This window comes from Oreochromis niloticus, linkage group LG1 (genome assembly GCF_001858045.2).
Source record: "Oreochromis niloticus isolate F11D_XX linkage group LG1, O_niloticus_UMD_NMBU, whole genome shotgun sequence".
Taxonomy (NCBI): Eukaryota; Metazoa; Chordata; class Actinopteri; order Cichliformes; family Cichlidae; genus Oreochromis; species Oreochromis niloticus.
Window position 1 is genome coordinate 1,608,154 of NC_031965.2, and position 26,074 is coordinate 1,634,227.

Sequence of the window (26,074 nt, forward strand, 5' to 3'; positions counted from 1 at the left end):
TGGTTCGGTGCCATATAAATAAGTTGAATAGAAAATCAAATTATTCTCGCTGAGGTCGTTGACCCCACCATTTTCAGGGGATGCCTTCTTTGGGGATCTGCCAGGCCCGGGAGCCGTCGCCAGTCCCCTTCGAGGCCTTCCCCAAACCGCAGCTCAATTCATGTCAAAGCATTCACTTTTTCCTACTAAAACGTTGTCAAAGATAAATGAAGACGTGGGTCCAGCTAGTGAAATACAAAATAAATATCATCTCGCCTTCAGTTACACTGTTACTGTAATAAGTGGACAAACCTGCAGAAGCCAAAGCATCACTTTCTTGTTGATTTCATTACAATCAGGTTTTCTTCTGCTGTCAGAGAAGCTGCCCTTTCCTGGTCATTACAGACCGTGCAGCCATTTCAGCCACATCTCTTTTCCACGGTCCACAGTGGAAGCACATATTTGTGTTAACATTAGAACCACAGTGGACAAACCCGACCTCCATACAGTGGAGCAACTATACATTTGCACATCAAAAACGACAACAGAAAAGCTTTTCAATGAAAGAATAACACGCAGTCCCAGAGCAGGGTTTGAATCACTCAAGCAGTTCACGCTCAGTAAAGAAGGTATTATGTTCTTTATTAGCAACGACAAGCGCTTTCATTGTCTCATTGTCCTCCCCCAGTGAACCAACAGGAAGTAGACACACACACACACACACAGGTGGAGCTGCAGGGCTCTGAAAGCTTGTCAGAACAAAAGGACAAGGTTTAACATGTAAGGAGTAGAGACTCGGGGGAGTGGTCTCCATGTTCAGCTGATGCTGCAGCTTTCATTTTAGATTTGATGTCATTTATGACAAACATGAGACACTATAGAGACGCAGCTGCTCATTAGTCTTAAAACTAGAGCAGCTTGGCAGGTATGCACTAATGCACAGCGAATATATGTTCACCACCTTAGTTTTACATTTGGGCTTATATATAACAACCATCCACTTACAAGGTTCAAGGTTTTTTATTTGGTACATGCATAGTTATACAAGTATAACACACAGTGAAATGTAACCTGACACGCTCCTCAACTTGTGCAAAAAAAGGGGGGGGGGGTAGAGGAAGAGCATTATATGTGTATATATATATATATATATATATATATATATATATATATATATATATATAGATATAGATATAGATATATATATATATAATATAGTATATACTATAAATATACATTAGGTGAATGCAAAACAAACGATGCAGAAGCTTAGAGAATATTAAGAAAATTACATGCAGTTATGTCAACAATATGCTTCAGTATTTCACACAATCAGAAGAATTTGAACTCTAATTCAAAATGTGAGCAGACGGTGGAGTTTGATGACAAGTGACAATGACGTATCAAAAGGTTTATATATTCAGAGACCCTGTCACACACTCCCCCCCCCAAAATCAATACTTGAGTCACCTGATGCTGTTACTGGCTCTCTGTGCTGTAGCTGTGAACAGTGATGGGAATAACAGCGTTACAAGTAACGGCGTTACTAATGGCGTTACTTTTTTCAGTAACGAGTAATCTAACTAATTACTATTTCTATCGTTACAACGCCGTTACCATTACTAACAAGAAAATGCGGTGCGGTCGCGTTACTATTTTTCAACAAACAGACGGTTGAAGCTGTGTTCAGCTTACCGCACAAAATTAATTTGGGCGCTACAGCTTTAAGCAGCTGCGCACGCTCCCGCGGATGGCAGACGATCACTTTTTGGCACAACACCTGGAGCTAAGGGGGCAAAACAATCGCATGAGTGCTGCTGTTTGGCTGAGGAAGAATAAAGTAGTCGTGGTAAGCCAATCACATGACCACTTCAAGATGGCAAAGCAACAAGGTGATATATACCAGTTTTTAATTGTGTTGATAGGACACATAAAACCAGAGTCATGATAAACAATATATACGCGTGTTTTTCCTCAGTAGTTTCATCACGTTTAACGTCTAAGGACAGCGCTAGCAAGCACTCTCTGCTTATGAGCAAAAAATAAAAAAACTAAACAAAAAACAGCCCGTTCGTGTTGGTGGAAAAATGCACCATGTCGACCAATCAAAAAATGATATGGCAACATGACATTTGGTTGTTTAGGAAGAGGGGGAAGTTTTAGGAGTGACGGCGAGAGAGAGAGTGAGTTTTGAGATGTGAGAGATTTGTGACGTTTAGCGTGTTTGGAGTGTGTAGTTAATGTGTTGTCTTGTGTAGTTAGTGTGTAGTGTTGTGGATAGTTTTGTGTTGTGTGTCAGAAACAATGAGGCAACTGCTGAATGAAAACAGAATGGACAGAAATATTTGGAGTGGCACAAATAATTTGTGTGGCATCTTATTGAATGCAGAACAGCTGATTGTCCTGTGAATATCCAAAAGTTGAATCTGTTCATCTGGACGTAGCGTTTTGTGGGAGAAACGTTTCGTCACTCATCCAAGTGACTTCTTCAGTCTCAGCTGACTGCAGGTTTCCCCAAACCTTATAAACAGTACATTTGCATAATGACTGAAACCAGAGTGAATGGTACTCATGGCCATTGATCAGTGTTCTTTGATCAGTGGGTTTTGGTCAGTGATTGTTGATCAATGGTCATGGGAATTTGCACAATTATGATTAAGGAACTGACCTCACAGCCCATTGTTCCTTCAGTGGGCTGGTTTCAGTCATTATGCAAATGTACTGTTTATAAGGTTTGGGGAAACCTGCAGTCAGCTGAGACTGAAGAAGTCACTTGGATGAGTGACGAAACGTTTCTCCCACAAAACGCTACGTCCAGATGAACAGATTCAACTTTTGGAGATTTACTTACCTGGATGATTGAGAATGCATCAAGACGATGTCCTGTGAATAGTTTGAAATGGTTATAAAAAAGGGTAAAACGTAAATGGCTGTAAATAACTTTGTTGTTTGCAAAACTTGTGCATATGATTTTAAAATTGACAGTTTATATTTGCATTTAAAGTTATGAAATATGATTCAAAAAACATGTTTGTGGTCCTTACAGTATAAAATATAACTTTTTCTACTCGGATTTTATGTTTTTTGTCTGATTTTAGATCAATTGTGCTAATACTGTATGTGAAAATGAAAACATAACTTTACATTCAGACACGTGAGGTTATGCTGAAAAGGATGATACCAAACACGGCAAAGTAAATAATTTTTAAAGGTGAAATGTAGCAGAAAAAATCAAAAGTAGTTAAAAATGGCCAATTATACCCTGGGCCCCAGAGGGTTAAATATTTTTTTTTAAAGTAACGCAATAGTTACTTTTCAAGTAATTAATTACTTTTAGAATCTTGTAACTCAGTTACTAACTCAGTTACTTTTTTGAAGAAGTAACTAGTAACTATAATTAATTACTTTTTCAAAGTAACTTGCCCAACACTGGCTTTGAATGCTTTTATAGCGAAGGTGCTGCTTTACTCTTATGGTTCTGGTGTTGTACTCCCTCACAGGCCCTTACGTAGGTGCTATTCATTTATTTTAAACACTATAGCTGATAAAAAAAATAAAAATAAAACTGATTAAATTAAATGAAACATTTTGTTAAATCCACATTTTCTTACTGTAAAGATTCATGTACTGTACACATTTGAATTAGCAGTTCTGCAGCAGTAGTTCATTTCATGACTGACCAATTGTGACAGTCGGTTGGAGCTTGGACGTTAGGGAGATCTATATTACAGACAGCTTGTGTTTGTTGTACAGTTACGTATATCTTGTGTTAGCTTAGGCTAAACATGATGCTACAGGGCTTTCTACTCGCCAGGTCAGCTGGGCACAGAGAAGGGCAGAATGTTGCATCACAGACATGAGTCGTCGTCTTTGGTATTTAAAAACCTCACGTGCCACAGGAAATGAGGTACCAGCCCCCAGTGTTCTCCCAGCTGTGGTTATTAAGTGAGTAAATGTCAGATCCAAAATAATAATGGCCACCAGGTTCACATTCATGTGATGCAGCCTGGTGTCCTTCCTGATGGTGTCATAGACGTGCTCCCTCATCATCATCATCATCATCGTTTATTTAAATAGCACTTTAAAAACACACCTGGTAGACCAAAGTGCGGTACAATAAAAATATAAACATAGGAATAAAATGGCAAAAACTAGACATAGCAATAAAATTAATAAAAATGTCAGTTACCCACAGAGTTAAAAGCTAGGGAATAAAAATAGGTTTTTAATCTGGACTTAAAAACACTGATGTAGCCTGTCTAATATGGAGAGGAAGGCTATTCCAAAGCATCGGAGCCGCAACAGAGAACGCTTGGTCTCCTCTAAGTTTCAGCCGTGACTTAGGGACAGAAAGCAACAGTTGCTCAGCTCACCGAAGCGCACGAATGGGGACATGGGGCTTCAACAAATCAGACAAATTGTTACGTTCCCCTGAGGGGTCTAGGCGGTGAGGGGAAGTAACAAAAAGTGTCCGGGTCAGAAAACAGCAAACAGCAAAAACAGCAAACAGCAGCAGCTCGGGGCTAGTTGACCCCTTACACCAGGGGTGTCCAAACTTTTTTCGCTGAGGGCCACATACATAAAAATATAGGAGGGGCTGGGCCACTTACTAGAAATTAGGTATATAACCTTAACTTTACTGTATTAAAAATCACTTAAAAGTGGTCAAATGTGTTATATTGTTGAATATAATTAAAGACAAAACTGCCTTCATCACAGCTTTCCATAAATGGATCTTTATTGATTTATTCAGAAAAAGCTTTGGTAGCTCATTCTCAGAACAGCAGCCTCAGATTTCTTCTTAGACAGAAGATTTACAGCACAGAGAAAAAACAATAAAGGGGAAAATGGGACGGGTACATTTCAAGTTTGTTATTTACGTTATTAGGCTTAGCAACACACCTATTAACGTTCGTTTGAAACGATTATCAACATTAACAGATTGAACTGGACTTAATAACATGAGTCCATATAATTTTAGTAAATTATTCTGTAGTATCAGCTGCGCTGGGTATGTAAATCGGGCCATCCAGCTGTGGTGCTGATCGTGCGCCACTCGTGCCAAAAATCCAGACAAATGTCACTTGATCAAGGAGCAGATCTGCATCAGAGGAGATCAGCTGACTTTGCCTGTGCGTGCGCTGTGCACAGCGGTGTGTACTCTGTGTGTTAACAAGAAAAAAAGCATATAAGAAAGTGGTGCGCAAAAGCAGGGTGGTGACAGAATTGATGCGCATTATTGATATTTGAAGCATGTGCACCTGCATATTAACACACGGGTATTGTGGAATATATTTTTTACTCACCTAAAGCGCTCGTGCTCTCGTCCACTCCCCGCAAAAAATTAGCAGCTGTGCGGTGTCTGTGGCATCAGTGCTCGGATCGCATGCGATGGAGTAAAAATCAAAAGCAAAGCTTTATCAGACAGTTGCAGTTTAATGTTGGCTGACGAGTCTTCAGTGCGTGGCACAACTAGATTTCTGGACACGCTGACGTTGTTGAAGTCCTGCACTTTTTCCGGGCACATTATTTCGGTGACTTTAACGAGGCCGTGTTTTATGAGGTCTCCATCTGAAAAAGGCTTGTCATGTCCTGCGATGAGTTGGGCGACCTCATAGCTGCTATTGGAGCCTTTTCCTGGACAATTTGAGCACGAAAAAATACTGTTGCTGACCCCGCAGGACAGCTAGCATTTGCTTTACTTTCTGCTCTCGCTCAGCACCAGTGTAGGATGCATAGGCCTGATGTTTGGTTTCATAATGACGTCGTACATTATACTCTTTCATAACTGCCACAGTTTCAGTGCAGATCAAACAGACACACGTCCCCTTGAATTATTTGAAGAAATATTCACACTCCCACAGTGTCTGAAATTTTCTGCACTCACTTTCTACCTTTGGCTTCTTTGGTTCTGCCATGTTTGGTAACTTGGGGTAAATTTCTTCTGTGATTGTCCTTTTTGGTGGAGCAACTGCCTTGATCAACAGCAGCTCCCCCTGGTGTTAAAACTAAGAAGTGCAATAAACTCAAGCAAAAGTTGAAGTGCGGGCCATTTTCTATTCTATTTATAAAATTACTTGTGGGCCAATTAAAACTGGACCGCGGGCCAATTGCGGCCCGCGGGCCGGACTTTGGACATGCCTGCCTTACACTGACCACAGGAGCCCCTTAAGCAACTGAGCCCCAAGTGTGGTCTTTTGCTGGGCCTGACAACCTTGTCAGTTTGGGAACCCTGACTGACTTTTCTCAAAGCAGGCCCTTTTTGCTTTGAGTGTGCTTTCTGTTTGAGTTTCAGCCTCAAACAGTTAGCAACAAGATGTCCAGGTTTGTGGCAGAAGAAACACAGCTTTGTTTTGGGTCTGAAAACCACAACTTTTTCAGCCTTGTTAGCTGGCTCCCTCCTAGCTCGCCAAGATGTATTATAGTGAGAAGGGAGATCACATTCTACAGCATTTGTTTTATGAGTTAGGGTAAACTCATCTGCCAGTATGGCAGCCTGCTGTAAAGTGGAAACCCTCTGTTCACTTAAATAACAAGCTATAGACTCAGGAATAGAGTTTCTAAAATCCTCCACAAGAATTAGCTCACATAACGAACTCAGATCATTAGCATGGCTTGCAGAGCACCACCTATCGAAAAGCTTTTTCTTCTCTCGTGCAAAGTCAAGGTAAGATTGACCCCGTGTCACTTCTAGACCTCGAAAATGCTGCCTATAGGCTTCGGGTATGAGTTCATAGGCTTGGAGGACAGCACTTTTAAGCTTTTCATAAACTAAGCAGTCCTCCATAGACAAACCAGAACAAACCTCCTGAGCCTTACCCGTCAATTTACATAGTAACATCACACACCACATGTCTTGAGGCCATTGCAGTGCAGTCGCTATGCGTTCAAATGCAATAAAGAAGCTATGAACACTGGACTCACAGGAAACTGGAACCAGGTGGATGTTATTGCTCACAAACGAGCCTCTAGACACCTGTGCACTAATAGCTGTGTCATCCATTTTGGGGGCGGAGAAGGCTCAGCAAACAGCAAATTAGGACACCACCACACCCCTCTGCCAACTCACTCGGAGACTACCGAACAATAAATCAATTAATGGAGAACTACACAACTTACTTTACCTGACCAACTTACCTCTTTCTGCACACACGTTAACAAATACAACTTACCCAGTTCCTAAGCATACCAAACTATACCTACCTATCTTCTGGAGTGCGCTGGGCTCGAGACAACTTGAAAGGCAGAACTTCAGCGACCGGAGCCCTGAATTGCCTACCCCCAACAGGGAACTTATCCCCACCCAGGATTACTCCGAAAATAAGAAAGGCAAAACACCAAAAGAGTGCCCGAAGGAAGAACTCAATAAGCTCAGCTGGACACTCACCTAACTTAACTGGGTAGTTGGGGAAGTTGTGAATCTCTAAAGGTAGAAAAAACAAGATAATCAAAAACCAATTCCAACTCAAAACGCCCTTTTCAACAAACCCGGACGAGCCCCCACTTGTTACGTTCCCCTGAGGGGTCTAGGCGGTGAGGGGAAGTAACAAAAAGTGTCCGGGTCAGAAAAAGGAGACAAGAAGGCAAAATGGTTAAAGTAAATAGCTTTATTAAAGTTTGTATTAAAACTAACTAAAAGAGACGGACAAGCCGCTATCACCATTTAAAGAAACAAACAAAACTCAAGCGTTGGTCAATAAAGTACAAAGTAAGTCAAAAAGAGAGAGCAGCTCACCAGCTGCAAACACAGACACGCAGCTCACTAGCTGCAAACCGCAAACCACAAAACACAGCTCACTAGCTGCAACCACGGCAAAAACACTCAGCTCACTAGCTGTAACCACTCACATGGCACTCTGGCCCAGAGCTCACCTTTCCCTGTGCTTAAATACTCTTAATTACTGACGAGAGTCAGCTGCACAAAAGAAAGAAGGTGGCACCTCAGGCAGATGGGAGATTGTAGGACACACCCACACAGGCACCTTCAGGATGAGGCCCTGCTAGGGCCGTAACAAAATAAACAGGTGCCAGACCATTTAGAGATTTAAAAACCAATAAAAGAACTTTAAAACGGATCCTAAATTCAATTGGAAGCCAATGTAGAGAGGCCAAAACCGGAGTCATGTCGTCTAATTTCCTTCTGCCAGTTAAAAATCGTGCCGCGGCATTTTGCACTAGTTGCAAGCGTGACAAAGTGCCCTGCCCAACCCCTATTAAAAGAGAATTGCAATAATCCAAACGTGAAGTAATAAAGGCGTGAAAACACTTTCCAGGTCATGCTTGGAAAGAAACGTCTGAGGTGATAAAATGCTGATTTTACCGCCCCGTTTACATGGTCATCAAAGGTAAGTGCAGAATCAATTTTTACTCCGAGATTTGTGATTGAACTCTTTAAATGGGGAGTCAGAGCGGCAAGATCAACATCTGGAGCGTCAGAAAAACGATTTGGGCCAAATAAGATCGCTTCCGTCTTACAATCATTAAAATTTAAAAAGTTTTTTGTCATCCATGCTTTAACATCACTAAGGCAGTCAAGCAGAGGTCGACTTGGGAGACTATCAGAATGACTAAAAGGTAAATAAAGCTGGCAGTCATCTGCATACAGATGGAATGACACTTTATGTTTTCGAAATATCGCGCCAAGAGCCAGAAGGTACAGTGAAAACAATAATGGCCCAAGAATAGATCCCTGTGGCACACCCCAAAGCAGAGGGGCCACAGAGGATGAAGCCGACCCCAATTTAACACAAAAAGTCCTGTTTGAGAGATAGGGTTTTAACCACAAAAGTGCCAAACCAGAAATTCCCACACAGTGCTGTAAGCGGGAGATCAGCAAATCGTGATCCACTGTGTCGAATGCAGCAGTCATGTCCAACAAGACCAGCACTGTATATTTACCATGGTCTGTGGCTATCAGGATGTCATTCATAACTTTTACAAGGGCTGTCTCCGTACTGTGAAATGGCTTAAAGCTGGACTGAAAGATTTCCGACAATTGAGAGTCATTCAAATAGTCCATCAACTGAGTGTAAACAATCCTTTCCAGAATCTTACTAAGAAAGGGAAGCTTAGAGATGGGTCTAAAATTTGACATGACTGAACTGTCTAAGCCTGGTTTCTTAAGTAAAGGATGTATGACTGCATGCTTAAACTCCTTAGGTACTTGACCAGACAAAAGACTAATATTAATAATGTTCAGAAAGTGTCGTCCAATGGTAGGAAATACCTTTTTGAGAAAACGGGGAGGAACAACCTCATTTAAAGTCACACGGTTTAGCATTCAACACAAGTTTCTCTAAATCAGGTAAAACAATTGGTAGAAAAGCAGAGAACAAACTTGAGCAAGAACCATGCATGGCTGGGTCAGCAATAGGTAGAGTCGGAGATCTCAAACTAGCAAAATCGTCCACAAAATAATTAAGAAACTTATTGCACATAACCGCAGAACAGTGCAAAAGAACATACCCTTCTGTATTAAGTACAGAATTTATAGTGTTATATAGAACACAAGGGTTATGCGAGCTGGCAGCATAAGTTGAGAAAAATAGGAGTGCTTGGCGCCCTTTACTGCTCTCTGATAGACTTTCCAGCTAGTCTTAAGTGCTTCCAGGGAGACATACAACCTATCCTTTTTCCACCATCTTTCACATCTTCTACATTCTTTTCTAGCAGCTCTGGTAAAATCAGTTTGCCAAGGACTAGCCTTGGGCTTGCATTGTCTGAATCTTAAAGGAGCAACAACGTCGAGGACAGATTTACAAGCAGAATCCAAAAAAGAAAATAATCCATCTGAGGTGGACAACTCAGGAGGATAAGAAATAAGTTGGTCAAACAATATGGAAAACCGCTCAGCAGTATCTGAGTCAAAAGCACGATAACATCGAGCAGGTACAGCCTGTTTAACAACAGGATTAAAAAGAACAATGTCACATAACATAGGCATATGGTCAGAGAACACCGCATCCTCGACGAATACGTTACAGACAGATAAACCATGTGATAAAACCAAGTCCAGTGTGTGACCACATTCTTGAGTGGAACCTTTAACAGACTGAACAAAATTAAAAGAGTTCACTAAATCCAGAAAGTCCTTGGCCAGGGGCTTTCCCGGGCAGCAGACATGTATATTAAAATCACCAAGTGGAAGGATCTGGTCATACCGTGATGCACAGTCAGCAAGAAACTCTGAGAACTCGGATAAAAACTCCTTATTATATTTCGGGGGCCGATAAACAATCGCACATAACAGCGAAGACGAGTGGCCCAGTTTGCACAAACAGAGTTCAAAAATGGTGTGGCTTGTCGATGGGGATAGCTGCTTAAAGTCAAGATGTGCCTTAAAAACAACAGCTAGCCCCCCTCCATGGCCAGAAACTCTTGGAACACTAAAAAAGGCACAGCCAGCCGGCAATAATTCAGAAAAGGCACTTAACTCACCGGATGGAATCCAAGTTTCAGTCAAACAAAGAAAATCCAGTGCATGGGAAGAGAAAAATTCCTTCAAAATGAAGGTCTTATTTGCCAGCAATCTGGCATTAATTAAACCTAACCTGAGAGGAATTGGGTCAGGAACTTCCGAGGCAGAAACAACCAGATCCACCGGTCGGATGTTTGTTCGGTCCACTCCACGCCAACGCAGATGTCGGAGCGAAGGGGATTTTGCAGAACCCTTCTCAAGAGATCCCACAACAGGAACCAAACAGGAGGGTACGTCCAGGTAAAGAAAGTGTTTCTAAAAGGTCCAAATTTCACAAACACACTGAAAATAATTTAAAATAATAATTTGATCGTTAAAGGCACAGTAGGTGTATTTTATTCAAACAGTGCTTTACTGTTAAGTTTAGTGTGTAATGACTTCACTCTCCCAGATGGGAAGGAGTGGTGAAAGGAAGATGACCCGTTTTCAAAGTTGAGGGGCTGCTCAGTGACATGTGGTAACCTGGACGAGGTTCAGAGCTAAGTGGTTAATTCATACTGTCAGATTCATTTTTTGCACTGTGACATATCTCAGTTATTGTTTTATTTTGCAAACGTTGACAGATTATATACGTGCAGGATATGGAGCTGGTTAGTTTGCAACATTGTTGTAAAGTTTCCTCTAGATTTGGCTGTGGTTTCCATGGTAACTGTTAGGTTAGGTCAAGGTCAGCTGGAACTGGAGTAACTGACGGTCCTGCTCCATGAAGAAATTGAGTGCAGTGTATCTTACAAGACAAATTAAAAGTGAATAACAATTCCTGACCACACTGCAGGGTTCTCCCGTCTCACAGGTTATTTTTGCAGAGGAAAGAAGGCACTCTGATACTCTTATGACTTCTGGCTAGACTTGTAGTCAAGACCGCCTAATCCGAGACCAAGACAAGACCAAGACCAGAGGGTATCAAGACCAGACAAGACCAAGTCGAGACGAGACCAAGACCAAGGCCGAGACAAAAAAGTCTTTAAACTGCAGCCAGATGCTGCTTCGTTTACGGGTGTCAGGCATATTTATGTGTTTTTGCTTTCGCACAGCCCTCCTCACAGCTGTCTACTGTCTCACTCGCTTACTGAGAGGACAGACGCACGCTCCACTTGACTGTTGCGTCTCTCACCCTCTCTGTTTTTCACATAATGATATTATCCTATATCCTCGCATGTGATTGGCCACAATATGGAGGGATTGGAGCATAGCTGAGCCACTGTGTGAGAGCTGAGCAGCAAAAGGAAATTAAGTGAGGGTAGAAATGACTGAAAGATTAATAGGCTCTGTTTTGAATTTTGTTCAAAAAAGAATGACTTCATATAGGAAAAAAATATATATCACTTATGCAGGACACCTTAAACTAGTTTTTTAATTAAGCAGCAAGGCAGAACAAAGTCGGGCCTGTATCAAGACACAGGGACTAAACCCCAATTCAACCAGACCCAGAACTGATCCAGAATTAAAACAGGACAGTTCAAAATCAGGACTACTTAGGACTTAACCAAAGATCCAGAACCAGAATCAAAACTAGATGATACTAGCACTAAAAATCATCATAGACCTGCACTACACTTATTTTTTAATTCTACCAAAGTCCACTATTTAGATTCAGAAAAGTTTATATAATTATTTAGCCTTGTTGTGCAAACAAGCCTGCAAAACTTAATAAATATAGAATTTGAAAAGTAACAAATAGTATCTAAAAAGTTACACTAGGTACTAGATACATGTTCTGATGAGTTTTGGCAAACAACCATTTGACTAACATGTGTGTCTCACCTGCTCTTGTTCCCTCTCTGCTCCTCTCTCTCCCTCTCTCTCCCTCTCTGCTCCTCTCTCTCCCTCTCTCTCCCTCTCTGTTCTGTCCTCATTCTCCCTCTCTCTCTCCCTCTCTGCTCCTCTCTCTCCCTCTCTGCTCCTTGCTCCTCGCTCTCCCTCTCTGCTCCTCGCTCTCCCTCTCTGTTCCTCTCTCTCCCTCTCTGCTCCTCTCTCTCCCTCTCTGTTCCTCTCTCTCCCTCTCTGCTCCTTGCTCTCCCTCTCTGCTCCTCTCTCTCCCTCTCTGTTCTGTCCTCATTCTCCCTCTCTCTCTCCCTCTCTCTCCCTCTCTGCTCCTCGCTCTCCCTCTCTGTTCCTCTCTCTCCCTCTCTGCTCCTCTCTCTCCCTCTCTGCTCCTCGCTCTCCCTCTCTGCTCCTCTCTCTCCCTCTCTGCTCCTCTCTCTCCCTCTCTGCTCCTCGCTCTCCCTCTCTGCTCCTCTCTCTCCCTCTCTGTTCTGTCCTCATTCTCCCTCTCTCTGCTCCTCTCTCTCCCTCTCTGCTCCTCGCTCTCCCTCTCTGCTCCTCGCTCTCCCTCTCTCTCCCTCTCTCTCCCTCTCTGCTCCTCGCTCTCCCTCTCTGCTCCTCGCTCTCCCTCTCTCTCCCTCTCTCTCCCTCTCTGCTCCTCGCTCTCCCTCTCTGCTCCTCGCTCTCCCTCTCTGTTCCTCTCTCTCCCTCTCTGCTCCTCGCTCTCCCTCTCTGCTCCTCGCTCTCCCTCTCTGTTCCTCTCTCTCCCTCTCTGCTCCTCTCTCTCCCTCTCTGCTCCTCGCTCTCCCTCTCTGCTCCTCGCTCTCCCTCTCTGCTCCTCTCTCTCCCTCTCTGCTCCTCGCTCTCCCTCTCTGTTCCTCTCTCTCCCTCTCTGCTCCTCACTCTCCCTCTCTGCTCCTCGCTCTCCCTCTCTGTTCCTCTCTCTCCCTCTTTGTGCTGACAATCAAGCCAAACACCAACATCATCAAATATACAGTTGAAACCAGATATTTACAGACTCTTCAGATAAAAACACAAACACTTTTTTTAATTGTAACATCAAATCAGACTAAATGTTTATTTTTTTAGACTGATAAATATAAAAAACACATTTGTTAACTTTAAGAGCAAAGAGAGAAACTATCTGTATTTCTTAATTGTAAATGGCACCAAACTGTATTCAAAATTGAGCCACACTTATGGAGCTCCACAATTCTTTTCCTGGTGTTTTGGTTGATATCTCTTGATTTTCCCATGTCAAAGAAACAGGCTCTGTGTTTTGCCTTATATGCATCCACAGGTGTGTCACCAATTTACTCACATGGACTCTACTAACCTATCAGAAGCTTCTTCAGCTCAGAATGGAATCGTCTGGAGTTTTCTTATTAATTAACAATAAACTTAGTGTATATACTCCTAAATTTGATGAAAGTGATGAAAATAGACAGCTCCCTCTTTTTATTCTGACATTTAACTAATTCAAAAGATATTTCAACATTTATTTATCTAAAACAAAATAAGTTTACACGAAACTGATGTTTAACAGTAAAAAAAAAAAGTTTTTATGTTTTCTCCCTAAAGTGTAAATATCTGGTTTCACCTGTGAATATACTGCTGTGTATTGAAATTCCTCTTGTTTTGCATAGAAATATACTGAACAACATACAAAGCATAATATATAAAATAACATCTACCTGAGTTTTTTCTTTGAAAGAAGCTCCTTATGTCCATTGTTGTGTTCATCAGTACATAACTGAAACCAATTTAGAGTGCTTTGTTTAGCCGTGGAGGGTAACAACTGAAAATATGAAATAAACACACATGTGAGCTAAGACTCTAAAAAAAACAGCATTGTTGTTGTTCGGCTTTTCATTTCACCATTTGTTGATTCACTCGAAGAGCAAGTAACGTAATATGGGTCACGCGATCAGTTTATATCAATCTTTTGTGATACACCGTCATATTTACATTATTTGTACAGTACGAATGATTTGCTTTGGTACCTGGTCAAACTTAAGCTCTCCTCTGTCTGCAGCAAACTCCCAGGCAGCAGCTTCTCCCCCCTCGCTCACAGGCGTAAGTGCTGTGCTCAGTCACCCAGTGCCTGAGCTCGGACCATACCAAAATTAGGGGGAATTTACGACGGTGCGCTCTGTGCTTCGTGTGTTGTTTTTGTTTTATACAGTTGTCAGTCAGGCATCTAACTAACAAATTACACTCCAAAAGACCCCATGCTTCTGAAAAAATGACCCGGGCTTAAGCCCAGTAAGCCACCCCCCCGCTCCGCTGATGGTTGACTCCAAATCTCCCGAACACTACGTCGATTTGAGAACGCAAGACCAGACCGAGACCGAGACCAAATGTCTACATATTTTTATATTCAATTCAATTTTATTTATATAGCGCCAAATCACAACAAAAGTCGCCTCAAGGCGCTTCATAGGTACAAAGAAAAACCCAACAATTATATGACCCCCTATGAGCAAGCACTTTGGCGACAGTGGGAAGGAAAAACTCCCTTTTAACAGGAAGAAACCTCCGGCAGAACCACACTCAGGGAGGGGCGGGGCCATCTGCTGCGACCGGTTGGGTGAGAGAAGGAAAACAGGATAAAGACATGCTGTGGAAGAGAGACAGAGATTAATAACAGATATGATTCGATGCAGAGAGGTCTATTAACACATAGTGAGTGAGAAAGGTGACTGGAAAGGAAAAACTCAATGCATCATGGGAATCCCCGGCAGCCTACGTCTATTGCAGCATAACTAAGGGAGGATTCAGGGTCACCTGGTCCAGCCCTAACTATATGCTTTAGCAAAAAGGAAAGTTTGAAGCCTGATCTTTATCATACTTTATGGTGGATCTTTTAATGGTGACCTGACAAAGACATGGCTAATCCGCCTACCAACCCAGAGGACAGCATATGTTCACCATCACAACTGCAGAAAACTGGCATGCTGTGGAAAATACAAATAGAGAAAATATGCCATTTCAGTTGGAAAATAGGTGCTTTTGATTTTGTTGACAGCAACACATCTGAAGTTGGGCCATGTTTACGAACGTGTAGCATCCCTTCTTCTACTGACGACACTCCGTAACCATCTGGGAAAATCAGGGATACTGGCTGCTTTTGGTTGACTCGTTCTTTTCTGATTCTTGTCTGGATCTTCTTTGTCGTGTCTTTCATTTCATAATGCTCCAAATATTTTGTACTGGTGAACGGTCTGGGCTGCAGGCAGCTCAGTTACCCTGCCATGCTGTTGTAAAAATTGCAGTGTGCAGTTTTGGTCTTTGTCCTGCTGAAATAGACAAGGCTGAATGTATCTTTAGCATTGATGCTGCCTCTCCAGATCCAGTTCCACAGGCACTAACATACCCCATTATCATCACAGATGAAGGCTGCTGAACTGAGTGCTGATTCTAAGCGGTCCATCTCCTCTTCAGTCCAGATAACACAAAAGAATTAAAAAAAAAAATGTGTGACCACAGAACAGTTTTCCACTTTGCTTCAGTCAGCTTACAGTTTGGCACAGAGACGACAGCAGTGTTTCAGCAGTGTTCACACATGCATGATGCAGATTTGTGGGCAAACATAGACAGTGATTTCTAGAAGTGTTCCTGAGCCCATGCAGAGATTTCCATGACAGAATCCCTTTAGTACAGTTCCACCTGAGGGCCAGACTATCGTTCTTAGAGTCTCACACTCTTTTGCTAGGGGGGACAGGCATGTTATGGTTTAGGGCCCAGATGGCTTGGGGATAGAAGCTCCTCTTGAGTGTCTCTGTCCTTGCCCGGATGATGCGGAACCTTCTGCCAGATTGCAGAAGCTCGAACAGTTTGTTGCCAGGATGGGACGGGTCCTTCAGTATCACTTCAGTATCTAGTCCGGCATCTCCTGGCGTAGATGTCCTGAAGTGGGGGGAGAGCAATCCTGCAGCAGTGTTCTGCTGTACGGATCACTCTCTGAAGAGCTTTTTGGTCTTTAACACAGCTGTTCCCAAACCACGATGTGATGTTCTGTGTGAGGATGCTCTCCACAGCGCCTGTATAAAAGTCCTGAGGATCTTTGGAGAGACCCTGAACTTCCTCAGTTGTCGTAGGTGGTACAGGCGCTGCCTAGCCTTTTTGGTCTGGACCTGAATGTGGGCAGATCATGTCAGGTCTGAGGAGATGTGGACACCGAGATACTTAAAGGACTGCACCCTCTCCACTGGAGCTCCATTGATGATAATGGGCTTGTAGTCTCTGTGCTGACTCCTTCTGAAGTCCACCACCAGCTCCTTGGTCTTGCCGACGTTCAGCTGGAGATGGTTATCCTGGCACCGTGATGCTAGACTCTTCACTTCATCCATGTAGGCCGCCTCATCGTTGTTGGAGATGGCGCCCAACACCACTGTGTCGTCAACAAACTTCACAATGGTGTTGGAGCCGTGGGTGGCCACACAGTCTGAAGTGTAGAGGGAGTAGAGCAGTGGCGAGAGGACACACCCCTGTGGTGCTCCTGTGTTGATGGTGATGCTGTTAGAGACGCATCTACCCACCCTCACCACCTGAGTTCTGCCAGTGAGGAAGTCCAACACCCACGCACACAGACGGCTGTTGAGTCCCAGATCCCTCAGCTTTGTGAACAGTCTGCTGGGCACTATTGTGTTAAATGCTGAACTGTAATCAACAAACAGCAGTCTCACATAGTTACCCTTGTGAGTGAAGTTATTGAAGTGTGTCAGGGTTGGCTGTGTGGCAGGCAGGCAGGCAGGAGTGGGGGACCCAAAATGCAGGACTCAACACGGAAGTCAAACTTAAAACGGAGCTTTATTGCTGGGAAAAACCTCTTACTTAACTAAACTCACCAAAAGACTAACAAAAACACTGGAACATAAATACTAAACTGGAGCAGGAGACTAAACACTGGAGACATGGAGGCGAAACATGAGGCAAAACACACAGCTTGTGAAGGGTACAACACAACAGAGAGCACAGGAAAATACAGGGTTATATACACAGGGAAGTAATCAGGGAATGAGAAACAGGAGGGAGACACAGCTGGGAGGGTTTGGGCTAACGAGACAGGGGGAGCAAAGCTAGACACACTGACATGAGGCACAACCTTTCACAATAAAACAGGAAACAATTCACAAAGACGTAGACAAAGAAACACAGACTTTACGCGGGCAGAACTAAACCAGAATGAGCTAAAACCTGCTAAATAATCATCATCATCATCATACAATAGATCAAGAAAATACCCAAAAATACAAAATCAAACAAAAACGTGAGAACTGAAAATACTGGGTCAAACTGACCTAGAACCGTGACAAAGTGAGTTAGTGAAGACATGTGAAGTTATTCACTTCACATGTCGTGGTCATAATGTTATGGCTGATCGGTGTATATAACTTATATGAAGCAGGAAGTAGGTCCGTATATTTTGTTCTGTTGGGATTTTTACTGGCAGTTATTGATTAGAATTTGTTCAAACTGGCATTGTGGCGTCTTACCTCATCTAATGTGTAAAGTGTGGTATATTATTTTGTTCTTCCAGTTACAGTGTATCTATCAGAATGAATCTACAGAATTCACCTGCTTGCTGCATACATGCTACTACTGGACATTCACCTAATGTATATATTGTGGAGGTATATAAAGATGACAGGAGAGGTCTCAGTGTCTCACTCCAACTTTATTAATGGATTCACCAGAACTCCACATACAAAAAGCACCAAAATCTCCACCCCAACACTTCCCTTAAACTCGAGTGTGAGTGGAGCTACCTGGTGGTCCACCACAATATTATATATAATGTTCTTTTCCCCCCCTCCCCCTTTTGCAAAAGTCGAGGAGCATGTCAGGGTACATTTCACTATGTGTTATACTTGTATAACTATGCATGTGACAAATAAAGAACCTTGAACCTTGAACCTTGAACCTTGAACTTGTAAACTTTGAAAGTTATTTACTGGTGAAACTAAATGTTCGTCTTGTATGGTTATACTAAATCGACCTCTGTAAATGGAAACTAATTATAGTGGTTAATTGTGCTTAGGGCACCGAGGCACAACTGATCGCTTCTGTGTGATTACTCGTCCTGTTGCAGCAGAGAGAGAAATCCTTTCTGAGAGAGCAAATAGTGCTCCAGTCGCAGCTTGCTGCAGATATCATAATTTTCCTTTATGAATCATAAGAGTCTTGAAAAAGCAGATGGTGCAGTAGTTAGTCTTGTTCACATAATGGCACCTTACATTAAAAAATGGTGTTTGTCTATGTAATGGCAGCAGTTTTAACTAGTCATGTAGATTCTCCACAGAGAGACGCTTCAGGTTCAAACAGTAATAAAAGAATAGATCAAACAAACTTCCTCCATAATGAGCACCCGTGGGAGTGAAGCACAGAGCAAAGCAACAGAACGGGATGGAGCTGAGTAAGTCCATTCAAGAATAAAGAGTACATGGTGATACGTTTTCAAAAAATGTAACTAATGAGCATCTTTCTAGTGTCCCGCACAGTTCTATAGTTAAAGTCAAGTGCATATTTCTCTTTGGCTGACGTTCTTAAGTTTAGTGTTAACTAAACTTCAGTTCTAAGGTCAACATTGAAGTTTACTGGAAGCCCACACACACAGACCAGTACCTCCTCTTTGACTCCCACCACCCTCTGGAACACAAACTTGGAGTAATCAGGACCCTACACCACCGGGCAGAAAATGTTCCCTCTAAGCCTGAAGGGAAAAAGAAGGAACACACACATGTAAAGGAAGCACTGAAAACATGCGGTTATCCTAACTGGGCGTTTATCAAGTCAGCAAAGAGGCACAGAAAAGAAGATCAGACACCAGCGAGGGAGGATAAGAAAGACAGACGCAACAACATTGTCATCCAACATGTAGCCGGTGTATCAGAGAAACTCAGGAGAGTTTTCTCCAAGCACAACATCCCAGTTTACCTTAGACCCAGCAACACACTCAGACAGAAACTGGTTCATCCCAAAGACAAAACTCCAAAACACAGACTGAACAATGTGGTGTATGCTGTACATTGTAGTGAGGAATGCCCAGACCTCTATACTGGAGAGACCAAACAGCCACTTCACAAGCGCACAACATAGAAGAGCCACCTCCACAGGACAAGACTCAGCAGTCCATCTGCATCTAAAGGTCAAAGGTCACTCTTTCGAGGCGCCAATGTTCACATTTTGGACAGCGAGGACAGATAATTTATGTCCACTGTGAGCGACCATCTTTGAACAGAGGCGGTGGTTTACGACACCAACTGTCTGCCATCTATAATCCAGTTTTGAGATCCTTCCCAGACGCCTTAACGCCCACTCACATCCTGGGCCATCTGACCTCAGGAAATCACATGATAGGGTGGGGCCAGGTTTCACAATGAGCTCACCCGAAACCCTGGCTGATTGGGACCCACCTTGGCTCATGTGATTAGGTAGAGGATCATCAGGGGGTGGCAGCACGGTGGCACGGTGGTTAGCACTGTTGCCGCACAGCAAGAAGGTCCTGAGTTCAATTCCACCATCAGGCCGGGGTCTTTCTGTGTGGAGTTTGCATGTTCTCCCCGTGTTTGCGTGGGTTTTCTCCGGGTACTCCGGCTTCCTCCCACCGTCCAAAGACATGCAGCTTGTGGGGATAGGTTAATTGGATAATCCAAATTACCACTAGGTGTGAATGTGAGTGCGAATGGTTGTCTGTCCCTGTGTGTTAGACTGGCGACCTGTCCAGGGTGTACCCCGCCTCTCGCCCTATGACAGCTGGGATAGGCTCCAGCGCCCCCCGTGACCCTGAAAAGGATAAGCGGAAGCGAACGGATGGATGGATCATCAGGGGGTCCTTTGTCCCTCTTTGGAGGGGTTACTCCCACAGGGATTAAATCTGGGACTCTCCACCATTTGACCTTAGAACTGAAGAAGCTTCTCTACTGAGAGGTGAAACGTCTTCAAGCAACTTAAAGAAGTCCAGACGCTTTTCTTATCCAAGATCCTTAGACTACGATGACCTGAATGACTGAGAACCTTCACAGACACAAGCTGCTAATATTAAATAGGCTCCAAGTGACTGGCAATTTGTTATCTATCAGTCAAAAGTGTAAGCGCAATAACTTATTGGATCATAATATAAATGTGTATATGTTCTGAAACCAAAACTTATAATAATAATTAATAAATTGTGGAAATTACTTTAGTGTTATGTTACTGAAATATAATTTTGTTCTGCTTAAAGCTCAACAGCTTCAGCAGAGCCTTCACAAGTTAACCTGGATGGAGTGTACTCTTGTTTCAAGAGGACAATAACTCTGTTTAACCTCCCTGCAAATAAAACCATATGTCAACTTAATGTGACTGCTAGCACTCGGCTATGACGGCCCATACAGAGACTGAGGGAAGCCATCAGACTAACATCAGCTCTGACAGATAAAATATGAAGAAATGTTAAAAAAACAAACAAACAACCTTTATTTGTCACATACACAATTATACAGAGTACAACACGTAGTGAAATTCTTGTGTCCAAGCTGCAGACATAGCTGCACCATTCCAGGTCTTGGTTTTAGTATGGGGGGGTCTAGCCAGGACCCTTACTGGACACCGGGTGGGAATCGAACTTGTGACTCCCACTCCAAAGTTGTGTAGTCTTACCACTATATCCACTTGCCAAATGTGTCAGCTAATGAATTTGACTACTGCCATGCATTGTATTTACTATTTCTTTTTACTAATTACTTATCTCTAAATGTCTGTTCATATATCGATTTCTCTGTTTAACTGGGCTGAAGCTACAATTCCCTTTTTGAACAGCTTACGAGTCCAGCAGCTTCTTCTGAGGGGAATACTGAGTAGCCCGAGCAGACTGGGAGATCCCATTATGGTCCCAGTGAGTCCTGGATATGTTCCTTTTAACAAAGGAAGTCTGTTCTTCCACGTGCCAGAGGATTTACCATGAACTGGAGTAAAACATCTCTCTCCTATCCTCGTTCCCCTTAAATACTGTTTGTGTTTTCTGGCTTTTTGTCTCAGTGTAACAACAGAAGTAGGCCAGAGCTGTGTTTCCATGCACTGTAGAATCAGGTGGAACTGAATGTATGAAAAACAAATTACAATAAGCAAACAAACATATGAATGCTGCCATCAAACGGCCTCTTTTGTCTTGCCTTCTGACTGCTTGGTAGTTTATCTGTAGTTGTCCAGATATTCAGTGAGTTCTTAAACTCCATGGTATGCAAATATCCGTGTCAGTACTAGCTGTTTCAAAGTGCCAGGAAACATGTTCTGGGAAAATCCACGGGGGACTGATTCATTACTCAGTTCGCCAACCAACCGGATGTACGAGTTGGCGCTGCCGTGCTACACCTAATCCACCGTGCCTACATCCATCTGGGCAGGACAGGAGGGGCTGTCCAAATGATGCTCTTTGATTTCTCCAGTGCCTTCAGCAATTTCACAATGTCCTGAATGACTGTCCTGCACACTGATGCACCTCTTAATCCTTTCAGAGTGTTGTTTTGAAGACCTCCAGAATAGTTTTCTTATATGTATCAAAATAAAACCAGAAACTTGGATTATTAATAGAGATGCAGAACATGAAACACTTATAGCTGAGATATTTCATCACTGGTCAGAACAGAAAACAGGGATTACTGTACGCTAGCAAATTCACATTTAAAACTGTGTGTCAGACACACAAGTTTGGAGTGCCACGAGAAGGAACTATGTCTTATTTCCTTTTCGCTCTTTCCCCTGCACACTTAGGCAGTGGTGGTCTTACCCAAAGTCTTATATTCAGAACTTCTTGACAGGATCTGCAGCTACCGCATACTTCGACGGATGAGCTTTCAGAATACCAGAGAGTGGCAGACTAGTGTGTGTTCAACTATTTGCAACTGAACATCAACACACCAAATGTGCTGGAGGTACAGGATTACCTCTCCTCTTCTTTCCGTTACGGTAAACACAGTACAGATGGTACAGGAAGGGTCAAAGTTCATTTTGCAGCTGTGGAGGCTCCAGCTGTATTTTGTACAGTGTACGACAAAAGACTCTATAAACGTAATAAGAAGATTTTTTGAAACGTCTTTTCCTAATGAATGTTTTCCTTCTAATTGGCATTTGGTTAACTACAAAAGCAAGTTGTGTAATTAATGTATTTGCCATAAAATACACGGAGTATGAATCATGAGCTTTTCCACCTTTGCACTCTTGTCTTCTGCCAGTTTAACTCTATGCCCTTCACCTTGCTGGAAATTCAACATTATCACATAAGATGAAAGGTTGCATGCCTCAGTGACAGTCGCAGCAATCTTATCAAAAAACCTCTGATCCTAGAGGGGATCAATCACTGTCTGTACGGGACTCCCCACCGCTCAGCTGAGCAATGCTTGAAGCAGCAGCAGCACAGAGCTAGTTCTGTGTCTGTTCACTGTATACACCGCATGAGTGTTAGAGAGCTGCTGTATATTCTGATGGCTAAAACATGAAACACAAGGCAGCCTGCAATTGAAGAGGCATCCTTCCTCTCAAGAGATTCAGAGATTTGTGCATTAGCCAAGAAAACCACAGATAAAAGAAGGTTTTTTTTACCTTTATCTGCAGTAATTTGTTTTTGCCAATATGTGCATACATGGAGCGAGAGGTGGAGAAGAAAAACCCCAAGATCCCCAAACTGATAGTAGGCATCAGTGAAAACTGATAAAATCAAGTCAGTTTAAGTCGTCAAAGAAGGAGATGGGTTAAGGTGGGTTGCAAAGCGGCTTGTTGGTGTAAGCAACTATAGGCAGAGCATTTAGAAAAAGAATGAGCTGAGCTTGATTTCATGGCCCTTCCTGAACAAATTGTTTCCCCAAATCTAAGTAGCTTTACTCAAAAAGTCTTTTTGGATAAATATCTGAATTTGCTGTTGCCTTGCACATTAATCCAAACTGACGTGTTACAGAATTTGAAAAGTCACAGATGTGATGGACTCAAAGGGGTTTTAAAGAGGTAAAGGGGTTTTGTAGAGGTAAAGCCATAAGGTATCATACTCAGTTGAATAGCAGGTTTTTCACCATGTGATTTCTAATATCTACACTCACTGTGATCCACAGATTAAGGAGAGACACTGAGGAACACAGCCCAATATCTGTGTGTTTTTCAGACAGCAGAAACATGTGAGCCAAACTCCTCTTTGTCTCCAAAGGTCAGCCTGTGGGGGATTTCAAAACCAGCCTTATTCTTAGATTGACCTTCATGCATTTTTGAGTTTGTAGAGATCCTTTTAAAACAGTCTCATAGAGATTTTCTCTTGTAGAAGTTAGTTAAAATACTACAAATGTATATCAGTGTCGTGTCACGGACTGCACCCCAGTGAACCAAATATCCTCAGAGACAGCCTATCGCTGGCAGGTTCATTGCTTTACAAGCTTGGTCTTTATTCTTTTCTAATATCAGATTAAGCACCACATTGCGTTGTCAGTAGAGTCGGTGCTTCTAGTCCATCTTTCTCTCGTGTTGTGGTTCTCCCCGAGATACGCCCTGCGTCTAAAAATAAAGGGAGGAGAATGGCCGATTTCTCCTCCCTGGAGACAGATCAATAACCGACGATTGAGATGGGAAAGAAAAGGAGGACATGAGGAGGGAGAGTAAATGGAGGAAAGGTGGAGAAAGAGAAGAACGATGAACAAATCTGGCAGAATTTCTTGGAGCGGATCGAGCTGTTGAGTGGTTACTGGGGATTTAAAATACAGTAATAGTGTGTGTGTTTGTGCGTGCGTGCTCATGTGGCCTATATAACTTTGTCATGTGGGTGGTGGTGTGCGTTTTTGTGTAGTCTCTGCTGCGTGGGTTGCTGGTGGTGTGTATCAGAAGAAATGTGTGACTGCGAGTGTGAATTTATGTGTGTGTGCTGATTAAAGTTATATTTTTGTGCACATGTGGGTTCACACATCTGAATCATGCTTGTTTCTGCCCTATAATGTGGTTAAGGTTGTATGAACAGTGGGGAACTAATCCTTTCCTGCCCTGAATAGTAAGTTTGCTCACTTACAAGGAAGAGAACAGCCTGTAATCTTTATGGTTGTTTGATTTTAATGGAGAGAGGCAGAATATCAACCACAAGGCCCAGGAAAAATTACTGTATTTTCTGCACTATAAGGCACACCTAAAATCCTTGAACTCTCTCAAAAATCGTCAGGGCGCCTTATAATCCAGTGCGCCTTAATTGTGAATTCTGGTTGTGCTTACTGACCTCGAACCGATTTTATGTGGTACACAGCGCTCAAAAATCTATCAAAAAACATTTTAGTACGACTTTGCTAAGCTACGAAGCCGCACCACTTGATGGATTGTTGGAGCATTACAGCTACCGTAGTCAGGAATCTGGGTCCTAAACTCCGTCTCCTTCAGGTCCCAAAGTCAAACGAACACTGCAGCATCACTGAGAGTTACAAACTGTCTAAAGTCTTTCATCTGTAATAAAATGATCAGCGTTGCTGCTTTACCAGGTGTAACAATTAAGTTTAACATCCAGGCATCCATGAAAACAGAATTTATTACATATAACAGAGTTAGAAGTTAGCAGGAAGTTAGCTCGCTAGTTTCCACCTAAACATGATATAGCATGTTCTGACTGAGAGATTTCTGAAACATTCAAACGTACAGCTCTGCTATCACTTCCAACATAAATGAAGACAGGAAACTAAACAGCAGTGACGTTTGTAGGGTTACTGAAGTTGGGCTAGCTGCTATATAATGATGTGCTACGTGATCGCTAGCGACACAGTTATGTTAGCATAACATAAACAGTGAAGCTGGAGGATGAACGCTAACTTTTTTCCACTCGATAAAAGTTAACGTGAGGGTTCCCGATGGTTAGAGACAAATGCAATCGCATGGCAGGATGCTGTAAACGGACCAAACTTCAGTCAGGAGAACAACTGAGATAATCCATCCACAATACCAGGTTAGTCATTAATATACTGCAACAACATGGGAATAGAGCAGCTGTGAGAGATTTCAACATTAATGAATCAATGGTACGGAAGTGGAGTGTTGTGAGATCTGTTTATGTTGTTCTAGTAAGGCTACTAGAGGTCGCTAGAACACTGTACGTGTATATGTTTTTCAGAAAATTGATGTAGTCACGTACACTGCTGCCACAGTTCAATAAAAGCGGTTCGTGCTGAAGAACCCTGCGTGTTATTGCCTCCTATCATGACACGGTGTCAGAACTGAGGACTTCACGCCGAGTTACACGAAGAAATGGCTAAATTTGAACCTCGGGAGCCGTTCGACTTTATGCAGCGGGCATAGTGGCCAAAATAGCGGCAGAGATTCTCCCGTTTTTGAGTGGCATCCAAGCTAGGGGTGGAGAGCGGCGAAGTGCAGGTGAACTCGCTTCTTTACTCCATGGGGAGAGATGCTCAACCAATATATGGTTCATTTGTGTTTCCTGCTGCTACGGAGGCCAGACCAAGTCTGCAGTTTGAGTATAATCTGGTTATACAAAAGTTTGATGAGCACTTTGTCCCAAAGAGAAACGTTATCCACGATCGCGCCTGTTTTCACAAATGGAGCCAGAGGGCCGGGGAGACGGTCGAGGCTTTCTTGCGGAGCCTGTACGAGCTCGCACAGCACTGCGGTGGCAGTAAAGACGAGTAGATCCGGGACCGTATCGTCATTGGATTAATTGACAAAGATGTCTCACAAAAACTCAAGCTCGAGGCGGACTTAACTCTGGATAGAGCCATTCAACTAGCACGCCAGAGTGAACAAGTCAAACAGCAAAGTGCAGAGCGATTGGAAAGCACTGTGAATGAGGTGAAACAGATGCATTATAACAGCACAATAAGGAGTTACTACCAACCTCGTCAGGTACGT

At 42.8% G+C, this 26,074-nt stretch overlaps 2 protein-coding genes across 3 annotated transcripts in view; both read right to left on the minus strand.

The window, feature by feature from the left end:
• Positions 1–26,074, minus strand: part of c1qtnf4 (C1q and TNF related 4) — a 62,554-nt gene that overhangs the window by 10,284 nt on the left and 26,196 nt on the right. Inside the window, exon 1 of one of the 2 annotated variants that reach the window (XM_025906633.1) lies at positions 13,915–13,966. The exons of the other annotated variant lie outside the window; for it this stretch is intronic. Within the exon in view, the coding sequence (XP_025762418.1) occupies positions 13,915–13,963 (49 nt within the window). The 5' untranslated portion in view covers positions 13,964–13,966. Of the gene's footprint in view, positions 1–13,914; positions 13,967–26,074 lie in introns of those variants that run through there. 2 annotated transcript variants of the gene reach the window in all.
• On the minus strand, positions 3,447–7,996 carry LOC112846720 (uncharacterized). The gene is made up of 2 exons (XM_025906652.1): positions 6,125–7,996; positions 3,447–4,513 (listed from the first exon to the last, which is right to left on the minus strand). The coding sequence occupies exons 1-2, from the start codon at positions 6,980–6,982 to the stop codon at positions 4,349–4,351; spliced, it is 1,023 nt and encodes a 340-aa protein (XP_025762437.1). The 5' UTR covers positions 6,983–7,996; the 3' UTR covers positions 3,447–4,348.

Bases quoted from the DNA above. Each gene is read 5' to 3' on its own strand.
- LOC112846720 (XM_025906652.1), bottom strand. From the start codon at position 6,982: ATGGATGACACAGCTATTAGTGCACAGGTGTCTAGAGGCTCGTTTGTG. The intron at 4,514-6,124 runs GCAGGCATGTCC...CCCTGGTGTAAG, and splicing joins GCTCCTGTGGTCAGTGTAAG to GGGTCAACTAGCCCCGAGCT.